The sequence below is a fragment of the Arvicola amphibius genome, chromosome 3 (genome assembly GCF_903992535.2).
Source record: "Arvicola amphibius chromosome 3, mArvAmp1.2, whole genome shotgun sequence".
Taxonomy (NCBI): domain Eukaryota; kingdom Metazoa; phylum Chordata; class Mammalia; order Rodentia; family Cricetidae; genus Arvicola; species Arvicola amphibius.
The window spans coordinates 55762669-55782332 of NC_052049.1; the positions used below are offsets into that span (position 1 = coordinate 55762669).

The window sequence follows — 19664 nt, forward strand, 5'->3', positions numbered from 1 at the left end:
AATGGAAGCTTCTGTCCTGTCTGGTCCCACAGCCATTCAGTCCCAAAGAAAAACAGAGGCTTATATTAATTATAAACTGTTGACCTATTAGCTCAGGCTTATTATATACTAGCTCTTACAACTTAAATTAACCCATAATTCTTGTCTATGTTTAGCCACGTGCCTTGGTACCTTTTCTCAACGCAACATTTTTATCTTGCTTCTTCTGCACCTGGGTTCCAACTGCAGACTGAGCCTCTCCTCTTCCCAGAATTCTCCTAGTGTAGTCACCCCACCTATACTTCTTGCATGGCTACTGGCCAATTAGCATTTTATTAAACCAATACAAGTGACAAATCTTTACAGGGTACAAGAGCATTATCCCAGAGAGGACAGGTCTTTAGGGTCCTCACATGCTCAGTTGAACAGATGAACAGCTGGTCTGGATCCTAAAGATGAAGGGAAACCCCAGATGATTTTTGTCAGGGAGTGCAATAATTAGATTGACACTTCATGCAGCATGGGGTCAAAGTGGTGAGATGGCCAGACTGGCTGGCCAGTGAGCTCCTGAGTCTGCCTGGCTCCTTCCTCCAGCACTGGAGTTACAGATGCATCCTGCCATGCCCTGTTAAGTGCTGAGGATGCAAACTCAGGACCCCATTGCTTGCACAGCCAGTGCATTATCCACTGGGCCGCATCCCACGCCTCAGAGCAGACATAGTTTTGCATTTCACGTATGCTGTTTACTTGTTTACATATTTTCCTCTGCCCATTATCCCTCCTAGCTGGGTTCAGCATACCCGAAGGCCAGTGTACTAGTCAGCTCTCTGTTACTATAAAAAAAATGCCTAAGATGATTAACTTATAAAGGGAAAAGGTTTACTGGCAGAGAAAACTACTCAGGTCACAGACAGGAAGCAAGAGTGGAAGAGGAAGGGACATAGTGGCCACAATCCCCGTCAAGACATGCCTCTTTGGCCTAAAGACTTACACAGCTCCTTCCAATAGTGCCACTCCAGGGACCAGGCTATTGACTCATAGTCTATGGGGAATATTCAACACCCAAACAGTACCAGTGAGGGTCATGGATTTCATTCTCCTTCTGTTCTTAGCACCAAAGACAAGTGTGTCCTAACCCACTTCCTGAATAATTATTGGAAATGACATCCTTATCAAAATTATTGGTTAACAAAATGAACTCTTCTTAACAAACTGGATTCTATGTCATTCTCCACATCAAAGTTGAACAAGTGATTAACCCTCGTATGTGTTTTAATGACTTTCTATGTGTCACTCAAAAATACTGTCGGAGCTTTTGTGTCTTCAAAGAGTAGGGGTACCCATCAGACTTACTGTTTGAATGCAAGATCACATGCTTCCTGTGCCCTTGGTGATGATTTTAGTCCGCTCTTTTCCATATTTTGAAAATTGAGCTGCTTCAGTTGGATTTGGTTAGAAGAATTACAGTCCTTAGCTTTAAAGTTTGTTTGCTCATTTTGTTTGTTTTGCTAGAGAAATTTTCCAAAAAGGAAGTATGCTTTCTTCTTCTATGTTAAGTGATTTTCTGGTTTGAGCGATGACTAATTTAGAATTAATTTAGATTGATGACTGGCTGGAGAGATGGCTCAGCCATTAAAGGCTAGGTTCACAACCAAAAATATCAGAATTCAGATTAATAGTAACCTGTAGTTTTTCTTTCTCTGTGAAAACTGAGGTTTCCCAGAGTATGCTATCTACACACAGTTGGGAGTACAGAAATATGTGTCCCCAAGGTCCCCAAGGGGTGACACTCAGGTCTGCAATATGATCTTTCCCCAGTAGTTAGGTCATTCCATTCATTCCCTTTCTTGGCAAGGATTCCTTCATCAAAACTACCAGTTTAAAAAGATTCAATTTTCCTCCAACAAGCCAGATTCTGAAGAGTCCCTGCCTCCGCTCTCAGGATGAACAGGGGTGGGTGGTTTGTTGCTATTGTTATCTTTACAGATTCCAGTCTCTTTGGAAGCTGGTGTCTAAAGATGGACCAAGAGCTTTGTGCTACTTAGTAACCTGCTTTTCTTATGTGCTCATGGGCCACTCAGCTATTTGCCTGGATGCATTGTTTTGGGTCTTCGACAGCTTGCTGGTCTCTTTGATTGTCTTAGATGAGTAACCTGGTAGCCTCCCAGATAATGAATTACGCTGATATCAGCTCGCGCGCCAACGCCATTGAGAAGTGGGTTGCCGTGGCCGACATTTGCCGATGTCTACATAACTACAATGGTGTGCTGGAGATCACTGCAGCCTTAAACAGAAGTGCCATCTACAGGCTGAAGAAAACCTGGGCCAAGGTGTCCAAGCAGGTGAGCATCAGCGTGCAGCTACTGAGAGGAGTGGAGAGCCGAGATGAATCCTGCTAATGAGAAAATCATTAGCTGAAATGAGCAGTACAGTTGCCAAAGGAAGGTGCCAATGGATAATTACCCTGCTCTTACTACCTAATTAATTCCCCTCCTGTGTGTCTTCAAAACACTCATTAAAACATTTGGAGGAACAACCTCAAACAATATGGTTGTCAGTCATGACCTGTTTCCTGAAATCCTCCTGGAGGGGAGGTAAGCCCACAACTGCCCAATGGATTCCTCCCCATTTTCCCTCCTCCAAAGCCTTTGTCCCCAGAGACCTCCATATACAACGTTCCCTCTGTCCTTCTGGGAGCAGCTTTTGGGGTTTTACCTAGTGACTTAGACCTGCGGACACGCGACTGTTGCTTTTCTTACTTTAGATTTAGCTCATCTGTTATTTCCACTCAGATTTCAGTAGTTAATCAAATCAAATCCCTGTCCTTCTCCTTGGGTGTTGGTGAGTTTGGGGGAGGCTTCTAAGGATGTCTGGAAGACTTTCTCTGGACTCCTAGAAGGCTGTCTCCACCTCCGGCTCTAGTCCATCACTGGGAGTTGGGCTAGCCTTGTCTTGCCCGTGCCATTGGCTCTGCTAATGTTCTGAGCCTAGGGTGTGTCTCACCTGTATCACAGACTGTTCTGCCCTTGGTGACCCTGCAGGGCACATGAACTGTATATGAGGAGTTGATTGGATTTTGGATTAATACCTTGGTCCTCACAAAGGGTCTTGGAGGAATCTTCCAGGCTCCTGCACAGTTTTAGTGCCTGTTGGGAGGAGATCTGTGCCATGCGCTCTTAGCCTAACCTTCTGCTGCATTTGCTATGCACCTGTAAGTTCCTAAGTCTTCTCTGCATTACACTGTTTCTTTTCATTTTTTTTCTCACCCCATGGCAAAAGCCTGGATATAGGCACTTCTCACTTTGCATGTTCCTTCCCTTCTTCTTTTAAAACATTAAATGGCATCAGCACCTGCCACTGAAGGAAAGACCCAAGTGCCCTGATGATATTCTCTCTAATCGAATTACAGTGTTTTCTTGACAAACTATGCTGTTTCTTTCCTGTTTAGACAAAAGCGCTGATGGAAAAACTTCAGAAGACTGTTTCATCTGAAGGAAGATTTAAAAACCTCAGAGAAACTCTTAAAAAGTATGTCTTCCTTAATCATTAAATCATTCACAGTTCAAGAATATGGTCAAATTATTTACATGGCATGCAAATAGTGATCTACCCATTCATTGCTGGAGAAGAAGAAATAGGAAGGAGTTCCTATTGTTGCAGTGTTTGGGGATTTTACTTTTCACTTGGAATTCTGTGAATATAGTGAGAATCTTAGGGAAGTGCCACAGTGTGTAAGGATACTGTGTATACAGTGAGCATCTTATGGAAGTGCCATAGTGTGTAAGGATACTGTGCATACAGTGAGCATCTTATGGAAGTGCCATAGTGTGTAAGGATACTGTGTATACCATGAGCATCTTAATGGAAGTGCCATGGTGTGTAAGGATACTGTGCATACAGTGAGCATCTTATGGAAGTACCATGGTGTGTAAGGATACTGTGTACACAGTGAGCATCTTATGGAAGTGCCATGGTGTGTAAGGATACTGTGTATATAGTGAGCATCTTATGGAAGTGCCATGGTGTGTAAGGATACTGTGTATATAGTGAGCATCTTATGGAAGTGCCATGGTGTGTGAGGATACTGTGTACATAGTGAGCATCTTATGGAAGTGCCATGGTGTGTAAGGATACTGTGTATATAGTGAGCATCTTATGGAAGTGCCATGGTGTGTAAGGATACTGTGTATATAGTGAGCATCTTATGGAAGTGCCATGGTGTGTAAGGATACTGTGTACATAGTGAGCATCTTATGGAAGTGCCATGGTGTGTAAGGATACTATGTACATAGTGAGCATCTTATGGAAGTGCCATGGTGTGTAAGGATACTATGTACATAATGAGCATCTTATGGAAGTGCCATGGTGTGTAAGGATACTGTGTACATAGTGAGCATCTTATGGAAGTGCCATGATATGTAAGGATACTGTGTATATAGTGAGCATCTTATGAAAGTACCATGGTGTGTACTAAAGCTGTATGCACAGTGAGCATGTTATAGATACTGTGAGTATAGTAAGTATACTAGAGGTACGTGCAGTATATCCCAAATAGGAAAATATCACCATAAGCAAATTCTCTCTTAGTATAAATTTGTCAATTTAGTATTTCTTAATCTAAACACAATGATCTACTGTGACGTTTTATGTAAATATTCCAAAAGCAGTTGATTACTGTTATTACTGTATTTGCTTTTGATCTTTCATACCTATATCATTCCTTCTACACACACACATACACACTTGAACACATACACATGGGGAGGGGGAAGAATAAGAATTCTATTTGCTTGCAGCTGGTTCTCTTGTGGTTTAACACATGAACTTGGCTTACTCAGAGAACATCTGTCTTGTGTCACACTGGTAAAAGATGAGTGATAGGTGTCTACACATTGCTATTACATCAGTAAAAGCAATGACAGCATAGCAAGTGCTTGCTAGCTATTTACACACTGCGTGTTAGGTGCTTGACATGTCTTCCTTACGCCTCACAATAAGCTTCAGAGATTAGCTTTTCTATCTCCACTGCAGGCGAGGGAAGTGTAGACAGGGAGCACCCTGCTCAGCACCACTGAGCGACTGGTCAAGCTGGGATTCAAATCCTGTTCCCTCTACACCAGAAGTCACATCCTTGGCTTAGGCATCACCAGGAAGACCAATTAGACCCGGTTGCCTGAGCAAGTGTCTCCTGTAGTTGTACTTTCTCGTTGGGACTGCTAGCCTGCAAATGATGACACGGAAAATTAATATGAATTATGAAAGCTTGGTGTTTAGTTTAGGTTTGTCTCCAGCTAGCTCTTATAACTCAATTAACGCATAATTTTAACCTATATCCCACCACGTGGCTTGGCTACCTCTCCTCAGTGTGGCACGTCCCACTTCCTCTGAGTCTGCTGTGGAAATCCGAACACCTAGACGACTCCTCCTCTTCCTCTCTCTACCTGGAAATCCCACCTACCCTGTTCTGCAGAGCTATTTGCCATTCGTTTCTCAATCACACAAATCACATCAGTGCATCTTCACACAGTGTCTGAATATCTTACAGCAGGCTCCTATCATGGCTTCCGTGTGTAGCTGTTATGGTTGGTGAATGCCCGTCTTCTAAAGCATTTCCAAATCAGCTCAACAGAAACTGTGTTTCCTGTGGTGCAAGTTTTAACTGTGTGTGTGCAGGAATAAGAACCACTCTTCCTGGCCTTGCAGCTGTAACCCCCCTGCTGTCCCTTACCTCGGGATGTACTTGACAGACCTGGCCTTCATTGAAGAAGGAACACCAAACTTTACAGAAGAAGGCCTTGTCAATTTCTCCAAAATGCGAATGGTAGGTGGCCATTTTGTGACTGGGCCTGTGTCAGTGACGTCATGGCTTAGTAAGAAGAGGCTAGATAACGAGGGTGGTGTTAGCTTCTAAATCTTGAGGTGGAAAAGGAGGGTGAAGACACCGGTTGTCGGCCAGGTGAAGAGTGTTTTAGCAGTGACTCCTTGAAGTCTGGGTCCAGGCTGTGGGAATAAAGCCCCAAAGATGGTTCTCTAAGACAGCCCAGTAGGCAGATGCATGAGTCTCCTTACTAGACAGCCATATTCTGCACACCAAGTTAGAGAACAGAAACCACGGAAGCAGCGCCCAGAGCTTCTCCCTGCCCATACCCTGAGGCCACCCAGCATCAGCAATAACCCAGTGATTATGAGTTCAGGACCTTCTTGTTGGCTTTACCCTTGGTATAGGAAGCAATCAGGTAAGACTCCTCCTACCCCATAGAGGACAGGACTCGGGGATGTCACCCTGGGAGAATACTGTGATGCAGAAGGATGCTTCTGAAATGCTTTTTTTCCCTGTTAGATATCACACATTATTCGAGAGATACGCCAGTTCCAGCAGACTGCATACCGCATAGACCAGCAGCCAAAGGTAACACTGTGGGCTAGTGAGAGCCACACAGATGGACGTAGAAGTTGGTGGGCTATATAAAAACCACACAGTAACACCAAAGCCTGACTTAGGATAAGGACCTATCTTAGAAGTGGTCAGCAAACCTGACTGGGAACAGGGATGCTGGAAAGATAGATTTGTCAAGTTTTGTTCATTGTTGAGCGTCTGCTTCTTGGGATCCAGCCCTCTTCCTTCTGTTCCCAGAATTTCATCCAGTTCCAACCTCTCTAGACTACAGGATCTATTCTACAACTAGACAGAGTTTGCTTTAAAAAAAAAAAAATAGCTAGCGCCGGGCGGTGGTGGCGCACGCCTTTAATCCCAGCACTCGGGAGGCAGAGGCAGGCGGATCTCTGAGTTCGAGGCCAACCTGGTCTACAAGAGCCAGTTCCAGGACAGGCTCTAGAAACTACAGGGAAACCCTGTCTCGAAAAAAAAAAAAAACAAAAAAAAATAGCTAGCTTCAGTTTCTTCCTTGAGTTCCTACCTTAGCTGCTTCCAATGATGGACTATAAAAAAGAGTAAGATGAAATAAACCCTCTCTTCCCAAAGCTGCTCTCGGTCATGGTGTTTGTGATAGCAACAGAAATAAGCCTAGAACAGTGAGAAATACATTCATGTGAGTTATCAACATTGTACTTCAATAAGAAGGAAATACTTTCCAGGAAATACCTCATGCCCTTACACCTTCATTTCTAGTGCCATTGCTTTTCCTTCTTCCTGGGATCTGTCCATCAGAACATGCACGCATGAGCACCAGGGAGCAAGCTGACAAGGACTGCACCCTGACCACGGTTGTAAAACACTTACTGTAACCCTATACGAATCAGTGTGCGATCATTAAAAGCCACTGATAGGTTACACCCTGAAGACTATAAACAGTGAAACTCCATGTGCCTGGGTTGCAAAGAGGAAAGTAAACTTTGATAGATGATATGATTCTGTTCATCACTATTAGGTTAAACTTAATACTGTAAGTATGTGTAATGCATCTAAATGTACAGTGAGGTCACCGATCCCAAATGACAACAACCCTCAAGAGTGCTGACTGGGCTTAGAGGTTGGGAGAGGACTATTTTACAGTAACAATATATTCAGCAGTTTTTGTTTTAGAAAAATTCCAGATGTCTCAAGGAAAATGTTGAGTTGTGTCAGACTCATTCAGAAAATGTACAGTTGATCTTCTGAGAGAAGCATCAGCTGGTCTCTCTCTCTCTCTCTCTCTCTCTCTCTCTCTCTCTCTCTCTCTCTCTCTCTCTCTCTCTCTCTCTCTCTCTCTCCAGGTCATACAGTACCTGCTTGACAAAGCCCTCATCATAGATGAAGATACACTCTATGAGCTGTCGCTCAAAATTGAACCTCGACTCCCTGCTTGAAGATCTTACCTTGTCCCTGAGAACATGGGAATTTCGTGAAAAGTGTGTCACCCGTGGCACGGCGGGGACCCAGAGGGACAGCGCCTGCCTTGGTTCACCACCAAAGATGGAACCAGACTGCAATTCTGTCTCCAGCCAGAGTAAAGCCCAGATGCATGGGTCAAAGACAGATGCTCCAGCCTTGGGTGGGACGGGCAGAGCGGAGTGACGCTGACGACACAATTTGTGTCAGGGCTGTGAAGTGGGAGATGCTTGTCCGTTAGAGTGAAGTGTCACGAAGGTAGATGTCCCCTGTCCCATGTTCTGTTAGAACTTGGGGACAGGACCCCACAGAGGAGGGCTGTAAAGTTTCCTTGGCATTCCGCTAGCCTGGGCGCACTTCTAACCAATCTTCTATGACTTGACGGCTTCTCTTACACTTCCTTTATGCCAAGGGTCATGGCCAGGCTGAAGCTTCCTCCACAGGCCCCACACATATACAGCTTCAGTATGCAGCATGTGCATGGTTCTCGGTGCATTCAACATGCATGAGAGGAGTGGCGTGCTCTGAAAAAGCCTTGCAGCCTCTAGGCCATGGGACAGGAAATAAAAGATTCAAAAACAAGTGGGTTTGTTGGTAGCATTTCCTTAATTACAAGTAAGCAATGTCCCACCAGCTTGAGCGGGGCCTTCGTGGAGAGATTGGTGGTTCCAAGGAGCTGCCCCCTTGGAGAGACAGCTGTGGAGGCCGCAGTAAGGTACATGCCCGTGTCAGCTAGCCAGCAAAACTGTGGGACGTGGGAAGGCCACCAAAGGCTATGGAAAGTAATGACTTTCATGAAGCAAAAATGGAGGCCTACAAGTCATCTTTGCACCTGGTTTCTTTTCCCCTAGAATGTTCTAGAAACCGTTTCTGATGTATACAAGCTTAGTTGGGTTCATTGTGAGTAATGGCTGTACTGTGAAACAGTCTGTGGGCTTCTTCTTTTGAGAAGCCCCGCTTCCGTGTGCTACTGGTAGACAGTCTTCTCCTAGCCTTCGTTTAAAACAAGGTCATCTGAACAAAGCTATTCTAAGTGCATAGGAAAGGCTACTAACTATTCCACGGCTCTTAGAGCAGAAAGCCAAATGCAGGGGTTTGTTCTGCACCCTCAGCCTGGGGAAGCGACCTCATGCTCCACCAACGGTCAGTTGTTCGGGGAATAGGGCTCTCCTAATTACCCCCTCTCTTATTCTCAGGGAGACCACTGCTTTAGAAGGAGGAAGAGCTGACAATGAGGGATTATTGTGATCTTAGCCTAGCATGCCTAGCATTTTCTCTTAGAGGCAGGATACTTACTGATGCTGACCATGAAGATTGATCTGCAACCTCCTCTCTTCCTTTGCATTTTCATTATGTGATAGAGCAGAGAGCTAGCTAATGCCTTCCCTCTCTGTTTCCGAAAGCCCAATGGAAGAGCTAGCATTGGGAATGTACCATAGAACTAGAGAAGGTGCATTTTCTGCACAGTAAGGGTTATCTTGTACATAACTGCCTGGAAAAAAATAAGCTGAATTAAAAATTTATATTATATGAATCCCACTCCAGAAATTTTCCCTGGTTCATTTTAGCCAACAGTGCAGTACTAAGTCCCGCCCCTGGGGCCAAGCTGCGACGCCCCCCCCCCCCCCCGCCACTTAGGGATGCCTTCTCTTTATTTATCATTTCCTGAGTTGCTTGTTTGTTCTTTTCAGTTCAAATAAGAGGTTGATGCATAGTGTCGCGTGATGAGAGCATGAGCTGTTGGGTCCTAACCCTGCATCACTCGTGATTTATTTCTCGGTGTTCAGAAGCTAACGTTTGAAATAATTTGTCACTAACACCAAACACTGCACAAACTTACAGAGAAAAAGTAAAGGTTAGCATTCCTGAGAGGACCATAGCTACTAGTTTCACGCAAATCACTACTAGGGAAGGAGTACCTGAACCACCTTCAGCCCCGCCCCATCTCCACACCACACCACCCCTGCCCTTCAGAGGAAGGCACTACATCACTTTCCTTGGGAGTTTGGGCTCCTGTTTCTCCAATATTATATTCCAGAGGCCACTGCAGCCATTCTTATTAAAGAAAAAAAAAGAATTTCTAATGCTCCTCCTCTGTTAAAAAGCAGCTTTTCCTCAGCTAGTGATGAGCTTTGGTGTTCCAGGAAACAGTTTGGAAGCGCCCCCAGTGGTCATTTGTGGGCATTGCCGTTTCTTTGCTCACAGGCTTGCTAGAGCTAAAGAGACCAGGATCGTTCATGGTCAGTCAAGGCAGGGATGCACATTTAAAAACAAAACGCCTCAACTTGATCATGTTTAAAATTCACCAGAGCAATCTGTGGTTCCTCCTTTGATTGTTGAAGCCCCGGTCTTTTGAAGATTTGTATGTATTTGTGGGGTACAACAAGGCTCTTCCATCTGTGTGTGCCAATATCTGACTTTATGAGATGCATTTCTAAGAGCACTTGGGAGGCCAGCTTCAAAACGTCAAGTAGTGAACATGTGTCCTGCAAAATCTACAGGAAATCAACCCGATTCCATGCTTTCAAATTAGCACAACATTTGTCCTGTGGGTGGGATTACCCTGAGGACTTCAGGGATGCCTAACTAAGACATCCACTCTTAAAACAGAAGCAAATCTCTCACTGAAGCCAGTATATGTGACATTTTCAGGCATGAAGTATAAGAAGGCTGTCCCCTTTCTTCTGCGATTCCCCAGAGGAATTTAAAGAGAGAATTTTAAAGTGGCACTATTTTAGAGCATTTCTAACACCAAGTCTCCTTTGCTGTCTGCTTATTAGTGCATCTCAAAGTACTACATTTAAACCAAGTAAACACGTGGATACTGGGTCACCCAGAAGGGAAAAACCCACTGTAAACCATTTAATGTGACAATGGGCCTTCCCCTCTTCTCTCATGTTATGAGAGACAAGACCGTAGACCACCAGTGGTTGCCACTTGCCTAAAGAGGAAGGCAATGAAGTGCCCACTTCTAAAACTATTAACTTTCATGTTTTGAAAAGGGATTTTACTTAGCTTTTCTTTTCAATTCAATATTTAATGTTATCCCCTCATGAAAAGATCTCTTGTTTTAAACGTGTTTCTTTTAAATCCAACTTGTAAAATTTATCATTTTTACTACGGTTGAGATGGCATAAGAGATAATATACTATTTTTTAGCCAGGCTAATGTCCACAGCTGGAGGAAATCAATGAATGGAACTCATTTTCACTTTTGTAGGAAATAAGATTGTAGGTTTAGTGACTTATATAAAGGTATCACTGTGTGATTCCTGGAAATGAGACTGCAGTCGGTGGGATGTAAACAGCATCTTTTCAGCGGCCACTATTAGTTTAAAGGAGGGCAGAGGAGAAGTCCAGAGGGATCTGTGGTTGTAGGGACAGACACGGGGGTAACCTAGCAAAGTTTCCAGTCCAGCTGCCTCGAGGCACGGCGTTCAGGTTGGGGTTGACTGGTTTTGACTGGATCTGCTCGAGGAGAACAATCACCCCCCCCCCCTTCACAGTGTTGAACTGCTGTCTTTCCGCAACCCAGTCCGTTTTCACCAGGAAGCTGGTAGTGAAAGAACACTGGACCAGACCTGAGTCTCAGCCCAGCTCTGCATCGTCCAGCCAGAGAGACTTAGGCCAGTGTTTACACCCTCGAGTCTCAGTTTCCCCATCTACAAAATGGGATTAGTCATAATTCCGGTGCTGTCTACCTCACTGGGCTGTGAGGACCAAAGGGGTCAGAATGTAAACTTTAAAGTGCTGTACAACTGTGAGGTAACTGATTACCATTCTCAGCTCTCTTTTGCAGAAGAATTAAATGTACTTATTATTTGTAGGTATGTGTGTGTTTGTGTGTACGAACACGTGTGTCCAAGCAACATATTGTGTCTGGTTACTTGCACATCCGCTGTCATTTGTAACTCTAATGAGGGCTTTGCTTTGTGGCCTAGCACTTGCCAAGTGAGGCACAGGTTATGCCAATATGCAAATTAAACTCCGCCTTTCTTCAGCACTCAAAAGTCTCATGGTTTCTTCATTCATCTCCTTTTTCGTTTTGCCACTGCCCTTCATGTCAATTGGCTCCTTTATATATTCTTTTACTTCTACAGTTCAGATACAAAGAACACCCAGGAGATTTTATTTTGCAGACTAAATTAATAAGCAGAGAACTGGGGGTTCATCTTTTCCCCCTCTGCTTCTAGTTCTTATGTCTGTTCCAGTGACATCTGCAGCCCATGGCTGGTTGCTTCCAGGCACGGAGAACCTACCTTATCCGGGCAACTCATGCCATACAGGAGTGGATCCTCACCCAGTCACCACTAGCTCTGACCTTCAAGAGCTTCTGGCTGTCTCGGGTTACATCTTCTTTAAAACTGCAGAGTCGTGTCCATTTCTAGAAGGACTGCAGAGCTTGCATGGGCTGATATATGTATGTATTGTCCTGACACCTAGAGCTGATTCGGGATTCTGCTGTTGAGGGCAAACTGCAGAAAGAGGCCCCTTAGCTTCTTTTTCCCACTGTGGTGTGACCCACCCAGGCTGGAGGGACACAAAGACGCAGGTTACCCACATCTTCCTCTGTAGTGATGAGGCGAGCAGGCCTGCTTTTCATCCCGCCCAGCTCTTGCACGGCTAGCTTAGCCCCAGAAATAACACAGAAACTGTATTAGTTCTAACTTCTTATTGGCTAGCACTTACATATTGATTCAACCCATTTCTAATAATCTGTATCGCCACTTGACTGTGGCTTACTGGGATGAGTCCAACCGGCGTCCGTCTTGGAGAGGAGATCCATGGTGTCTGCCACACTGCCTTCTACCCAGCATCCTGTTCTATCTACTCTGCTCACCTAATTTTCTCCCCTATCAAAAAGCCAAGGCACTTTCTTTATTTAACCAATGAAATCAACACAGAACAGAAGACCCTCCTACATCATTCCTCCTTGGCCACCTCACAAGGTGGGTCCTCCCTGCCTGGCCCCACCTGGGGCCTGCTCTATCCACAGGGCAAGTGGACTCAGGGACAGCTAAGGGAGAAAGGTGTCACTCTATTGTAGGCGACACAGCAGTGCTATGGTCACTCCTGCCCTTTCCCCTATGACAAAAGCCTATCACACGGCCACATGGACATGAGCTTGGGGACTGGGGTTGATGGGAAGGGGATAGAAGGAATTGGACAGGAATCATGTGAGCTGAGCTTCAGACACTCATAATGCTGCTATGAATCACTCGTAGAGGTTTCCTGTCCCCGTCACAGCCTCTTTATGACAAGCTTAGAGAGGAACAGACACTTAATTCCTCAACAAGTCCCCCAACATCTGACCTAACTCATATAGACTTAATCTGTGAAATATAAGCTGTGAAGGTAAGGGGAGGCAGAGGGAGCCCGAAATGTTGATTATGAAAAAATAAAAGGAATTTAAAGTAAAATTTTAAATATTAAATATTTTTTGTTTAATAAATAAAATTTATTTTTAATTTTTATTTTATTAATTGATTTTTAATAAATAAAAAATTGTGTGCATGTGTGTTGTGCGATCATGTGTGTGTGCATGCATATGTGTGTGTGTGTGTGTGTATGTATGTGTGTTTGACATTATTCAAAAATTGACATTGACATCCTCCCCAAACCTTGCAGTTTTCTGGATCTGTGAATCATACTTTCAAGTCACCAGAACTGACTTTACAACAAATATATATGCTCACAAGAGACTTTTTAAGAAGAAGCCTCCACTTACCCTCTGCCCCAACCCGGCACAGAGTTTTACCCTTCAGTCCCATGCCCCGCAGAGGAGGCCACTGGGGCCCAGGAACTGTGACTCAGGATGACAGCACCCAGCTGGGACTAAGATCCTGGAGGATCATGAAGCAATTGTGGTTGGCACAATTGGATTGCTTCAAGGAAACAACAGAAAAGTTCAGAAAGCATCTGAGCATATCACACGTTGAAAGGGAATAACTTTGTAAACTTCCCGTTCAGGTTGAGCCATGTCTTATCGACAGGGAGAACCCAAGTTAACTGGGCTGTCAGGAACACATGGTGAAATGCTTCACCCCTAAGCACACAGCAGAGGAGATGGGATGTGTGCGTGCACACTCAGGTCGAGACTTCCCAGCTCTCAGGAGACCCTTCCTGTGCTCTCCCATTCCGCATCACCTCAGTCACCTCAAAGGCACTTTTTCTGTGGGTCAAATTTAAAAAAACTTTGGCCAAGAAGAACACTGACCCACTTAGGGGAACCAGCATTTCCTGTCCAGCAGTGGCTGAGCTGGCGGTGCCCTCAGTGAGAAAGGAGTGAGCAGGTGACATCGATGTGATTGCCTGTGTACGTGATGGCCATGAGAAGCCCAGGCAAGCTCCTTTGAAATGGCAGGGCTACTGTCCAAAACCCGGGTGGTTTATTGCTATTCATAGGCATCTTTCGGTGGCGGATGTTCTGGGAGGCTATTTTTAGCAGGGATAAGGTCTGCTGGGCTGTCGGCTGGTCATGTAAGATGGTGTGGATAGAAAGTGAGAAAGTCTAGTCTCTACTTCAGAGAGCCTCATCGTGAAAATGATAATAACGATCATTGTCCCTGAACCAGATAACAAGTTGTGTGGGCTTTCCCAATTGCTCCTGGTGCTCTCTCTAACAGGTAGAAAGAAGCCACCTGAGATTTCTCTCAGACTTTATTCTCCAGGGCAATCCTCTCTCCCCTTCTAACAGGTAGGTAGTTTCCTCTGCTGGCTCTTGTACCCCAAGCTAGGACCACCTTCCAAGTGAGCCGCAAGACCATCTCAAAGCAAGAACTGTCTGCAGAGCCAGCTGGCAAGACCCTCCAAAGGTCTACCTGCTCAAGGAAAAGGCAAACATTTCATAGAAATGGCAGGTTCTAGAAAGGACACCTGGCCCAGTGGCAGGAGAGTGGGGAGCTGGCCTTCAAGGACACAGCTGGGGGAGCCAGTGGAGCTGGAGGTCTGATTGGTAGGAGACTCTCCAGCCCCACCCAGCACAGTGGCCTTTTCTAGCCTGAGCCCACAAGCTCCTGTTACACTTCTTGGCTGTGTGCAGCAGCAGGATCTGCATAGGACAGACTCCTCCAGCTTCAAGGTCAGTGAGATGATCAAAATGCTTCATTTTTCCCAGGAAGGACAGACCTAGAGCCATGAGCCCCAACCATGGAGAAACACTTACTGGGAAACTGTGTGGGGGCCAGAGAAAAATGGGAACGTGATATACCAGTATGGTCACTCCTGCCTGGAATCACCTTTTCCCATGGCATGAATGTGAGCAGCTCAGAAAGAGAACCCAGAACCATAGCTTGGTGTGCCTCTGTTTCATAGCGAATCAAGAACTTTTGTAGAATTTTTGACCCTGAATTGGGGAAAGTTTAGGTGTTACATTTTATTCTCTAATAATTTACAGAGACCAGTCTGCTCATGTTTAGGAGTGTTTCTCCTCGGCTACATCAAAAGAGATGCCTGAGGACTTGGGGTAAACTAGCTAGAAGATTTTAAGCTCCTTGAGGCTTTCCAAGAGAGCAGAACAGTTAGAAATGGTTCAGGTTCCATTTAATGGCTAATGCTAAGGCCAGAGATTCACTCTTGAACGTATTAATATACTGAACATGAACTTTGGAAGGCACTGTTTTGAGAAAGGAAAAAGAAAAATAGCTTCAAATGGCTGGCAGCCCACTCACTCCTTACTTACTTGGTTGGCTCTTGGGGGAGGGTCATTACCAGTCCTGCCCTTGTCCTTATGTGTAAAGTTCATGGCTTTGGAAGCTCTACTTTGACTGCATGGGGTGGCACTTGCCCAACAAACCAAAGTCCCCTTTGTCCTCAGTGCTGTCCTCTGAACCTTCCTCAAGCGCAGCTAGATTCTGTGACCAGCACTGTGCTGTCTGTGGCCTCTGAGGTGGCAGTCAGACAACGCCACGTTGGTTAAACTCTGTACTTTCCAGGAGGGTGCTTTCCCGTGGACATCTTTCACTTCCCACTGCGTCTGTGCCCTTCTGTTCTGTCCTTTCATGGAGAGCGTGACATCAGAGGTGGCAGGAAGACTGGCTCTTCCTGGACTCACTGGTCATGGTCAGACTTTGTACCCTTGCATCCTACTCCCTTTAGAAAGCACCGTTTTTAAATCCCTTGGGCTTGGAGCAGCTCATCCCTGTGTGCTAAGGTGTGCACAGTGTAGGTTCTGCAAGCTTCACGAGAAGACCATGGCCTCGGGTCATGGGCTGGGGACTGGGACAGTCTCTCTAAAAACGCAACAGAGGCAGAAACAGGAAGCAGAAGATAGGGGTTTGGAATGAAGAGGTGTGAACCGACTGGGTCCCCACTCCAGAGACCCCCAAGTCTCTATCTCTGCCACAGCACAAAGGAAGATCCGTTTTTCTTCTTTGAGGTCACATGTGGAATCTATGACTAGTATTCTGGGAGTTCTTGCCTGTTGAGCCAACTCTGAAGGTGATTGCCGGAGGTCACACACATACACCTGCCTAAAGAGTCAGAGAAGATGACATCCCACTCTGTCACAGCTGCTCAGAGGACAGGGTGGCCTTTAGGCCCCCATTCTCTTGAAAATGATTTCTCTTGACAGACAATTCTAAAAGGGATCCCAGGCCATCTTGACAAGTGGACCTGAGACAGGCCTGTCACTCAGGGAAGAACCTTCTGTTCTTACGACGTCCTATTTGCTGAGTTGGATAGAGAAGCCCAAGAGTGCCCATTAAGGTTGACCTTGCATCCTGTCATGTAAGGTAATTGGATCCCCTTGCTGTCTTACAACAGGAACATCTTGGCCATTTTTTGCTTGCCTACATGACTGGCATCATGAGAATTTGCTCAGAAAACCCTATGGTGTTGGGATAGCCTCAAGGTCATCCTCTGTTTTGGGGTGACACGTGGGTCACCCCACTACTCCCTTCCTCCTAGCCTGGCAAAGCTCAGATAGATGGATGTGATGAACAGCAGGACCAGAAATAGCTCTGAGTCAGCAGAAAAGCATACGTGACCTTCACCCCAGGGTAGCCAGAGCGAGCAGTAGCTCATGGGGTAGTTTATGACATTGCAGAGCCAGAGAGAACATCAGGAACCTGGGACCATGTCCTCCCACTGGGACAGGAGAAAAGTCAGAGCTCCTGGGCACTCTGCCTAAAGTGCTCACCCTTCTTTGATGGACACAGCAAATGTAGCCACAAACATGACCCCAATACCTTCAGCTTAGTTAGGCTATGTTCTTATACATCACAACGCCCCCACACACACACACACACAATTTTCCTGGCTTACAACCCCCAAAAAAATTGATTTAATTTTATCCAAATGCTATTTTAAAAACATGACTTTCAAAGCAAGAGTCATAGAGCTGTTCCCAGTAGAGGAACAGACAGGCAAGTTCTCCTGGTAAGAGCAGAGACAGCCTCCCCTTCCTCCTCTTGTATCTAACCCTGTATGAAGGGAGAGAGGATGGAAAGAGAGAGAAAGCAAGTCCTGGCGTCCTCTAAGAGAGGCAGGGTGAATGCAGGGTCCCTAGCTAGGCTTGGCAGGCACACCGAGTGCCTCATGTCAGAGTGGAGTGTGCACAGAAATGCCTGGAATACTGGGCCCTTCTGCAGAAGCCCGAGGAAGGGACGAGAACAAGATTCAAATGTTCTGGGACTCAGCGAGGAGTCACATGCTCGAAGGTGACAATCCTGTGCCTTGGCATGGTTGCGGTGAAAGTGTTTCTGGACTCTTGGGGTAACGTGGGAGCAGGACTAAATTCCAGGACTTACAAGAGCAATTCTCTTCCAGCCAAGGCAGGGCTGTAGGTGAGGTGCTGGTGTCCACATGAACCTGGGTCAGCACCTGCTGACAAAGCCAACTTTAGGTGGAGGCCACTTGACTTCCAGTCAGCCAAAGAAATCCTGCTTAATAGGTTATTGCAAAGTCTAAAGATGCTCGTCAAGCCCCTGGCATCATTGGGCTCAAGTAGGAGCTCACTACATGTTAGTGGGAAAAGAAGAAGTGGTAGTTCTTTGGCTAGATGAGCAGGGCTGGGGAGCTATTTCTAGATAGAAGTGAAGAACCAAGTAGTGGATCAGAAGTGGGAAAGATGAGGGGCTAAACTACAAGGCCAAGAGGCTGTCGTAGACACTGCCAGCGCCAGGATCTGGGATGAGTGAGCCCATGTTTTGGTTAAACTCATTTGGTGAGCTTCATTTTGGTATTCAAAGGTTGATCAGCAAATCTTATAGTATGTAGTAAGCATATTCTGGTCTGACGTTTTGCCCTCAGGTAGGTGAATAAAATAAAAACAATTAAGTGAAATGCTTAAGATGATTTTTGAGAAAGTTGAGATGAATAGGCCTTCAGAGGGAGCAGCACCTTAGGCTGGCCAGGCATCTGGAGTCACTGAGGTAGTAGTCCCCAGGAGGGAGTGTAGAAGATCCACCCTAAGATGTTAGTGAAGGCGCCTTCTGCAGCCTGCTCCTTCCTCCTAGCCACACCCATCACAGGAAATGAGATGCTGAACCTCCCTGAGCAACATCAGCATCCCTTCACTTAGGCTGGCAGCTGCCTGTGCTAGGGCAGCCTACTCAGGACATATTTACGGCGGGACCATGCTTGCAGATATGCATTCGAGAGTCAGCAAATGGATGTCTGGGTATTTTCACACAAACTTTTTTATGATTTTTACTTCTTTTGAAGTCATGAATGCAGGTGTGCAGAAGTGATGCTTCCCAGGACTCCAGCAGGAGAAAAACGAATGGCTGACTCCTCCAAATATATTGCTGTAGACCCTTTAGCCCTTCATGAACCACCTTCAGAAGCATTCTTGATGCTTATACGAGGCAAATACACATATGCATGCATGTGTGTGCATATAAGATGTATTGCTGTTACAAAAATGCTTGCACTCATTCCTATGAGATGCTTTTTTCCTCATCTAGGAATGAGTCATTATATGTGTCTAGGTAAGAGGAGACAACAGCTTCAGAGTGCTCCAGATTCTAAACACACACTAAGACATTTCTTCCTTTTACAAGCTGGTTGCTTCTGCCTTTTTTGATACTACAGACTAGTGTTGAGGACCCATCTACCCCTGTCCTATATCCCCGGAGCTCTTTCTCCTCCCAAAGCGTGATGCTGGGACCGTGAGCCTGGGAACTTTTGTGTTGATGACTGTTTCCTGCTTCCTTTTCCAGATTGGTCACAGTTCTTCCCAGAGCTGTCCAGGTGATTCTGAAACCAACCCATCAGCCACCCAAAGTTTACAGTTGGTGGCAGATGGGAGCCTGTCAGGGTAGCACTAATCCGTGACTTTTGGCCTTCTTCATGAACCTCTATCTAGACTCAGAAGGATCCTTTTAGTACAAAAGGAAGGTGCCACTCTGCCCTCTGGCTAATAGGCTACTTAGCTTCCTTTCCATAGAAGTGAATTGGGCCAGCTAAGTATGCCCTGGCCTACAGAAGGCTCCAGGCTGTCTGGGGTACCCTAGGGCAGGGAGCAGGCCACAAAATCCCTGTGGCCTGGGTGAGAAGATACCAGGGACACAGGGAGAGAAGACATTCAGTGGAAGTTATGGATGTGGGAATGCTAGAGTCGGGATGGATGTCCTTGGAGGACCCACTGCTCCTGCTTGTCACATTTAGGGCCTGGGAGAACTTGTGTCTTTAAGACAGAAAGGAGCTGAGACCCAAGGCTTTATCTTCCTGAGCAGATACAGGAAGGGGTGATCTGATGGAAAGTAGGATACCAGGCTAAAGGATCCCTGTGAAGAACTAGATGTGGCCTAGCGAGGTGCTACAGTTGCCCAGCTGTGACCTTGCTTTGTCTCTGGGAAGTTTATTTTAAGTGAAGGACATGCAAACCCTTCCTTGGAAACAAAGTCCGCTTTCTA

At 45.7% G+C, this 19664-nt stretch overlaps 2 protein-coding genes across 6 annotated transcripts in view; both read left to right on the forward strand.

Annotated features, from left to right (window-relative positions):
• Rasgrf2 (Ras protein specific guanine nucleotide releasing factor 2) overlaps positions 1–8389 on the forward strand; it is a 214846-nt gene extending 206457 nt beyond the window's left edge. For 4 of the 5 annotated variants that reach the window (XM_038323695.1, XM_038323698.1, XM_038323700.1 and 1 more), the window contains 5 exons: positions 2124–2321; positions 3428–3507; positions 5653–5800; positions 6320–6388; positions 7693–8389. In XM_038323695.1, coding sequence (XP_038179623.1) covers positions 2124–2321; positions 3428–3507; positions 5653–5800; positions 6320–6388; positions 7693–7785 — 588 coding nt within the window. In that variant the 3' untranslated portion in view covers positions 7786–8389. The remainder of the gene's footprint in view (positions 1–2123; positions 2322–3427; positions 3508–5652; positions 5801–6319; positions 6389–7692) is intronic. The other variant, XM_038323697.1, reaches the window with a different exon arrangement.
• A 6420-nt stretch (positions 8390–14809) lies between these two features.
• The window catches only part of Ckmt2 (creatine kinase, mitochondrial 2), a 28515-nt gene continuing 23660 nt past the window's right edge, over positions 14810–19664 (forward strand). Inside the window, exon 1 of the mRNA XM_038323386.1 lies at positions 14810–14887. The gene's annotated coding sequence lies outside the window, so the exon portion shown is untranslated. The remainder of the gene's footprint in view (positions 14888–19664) is intronic.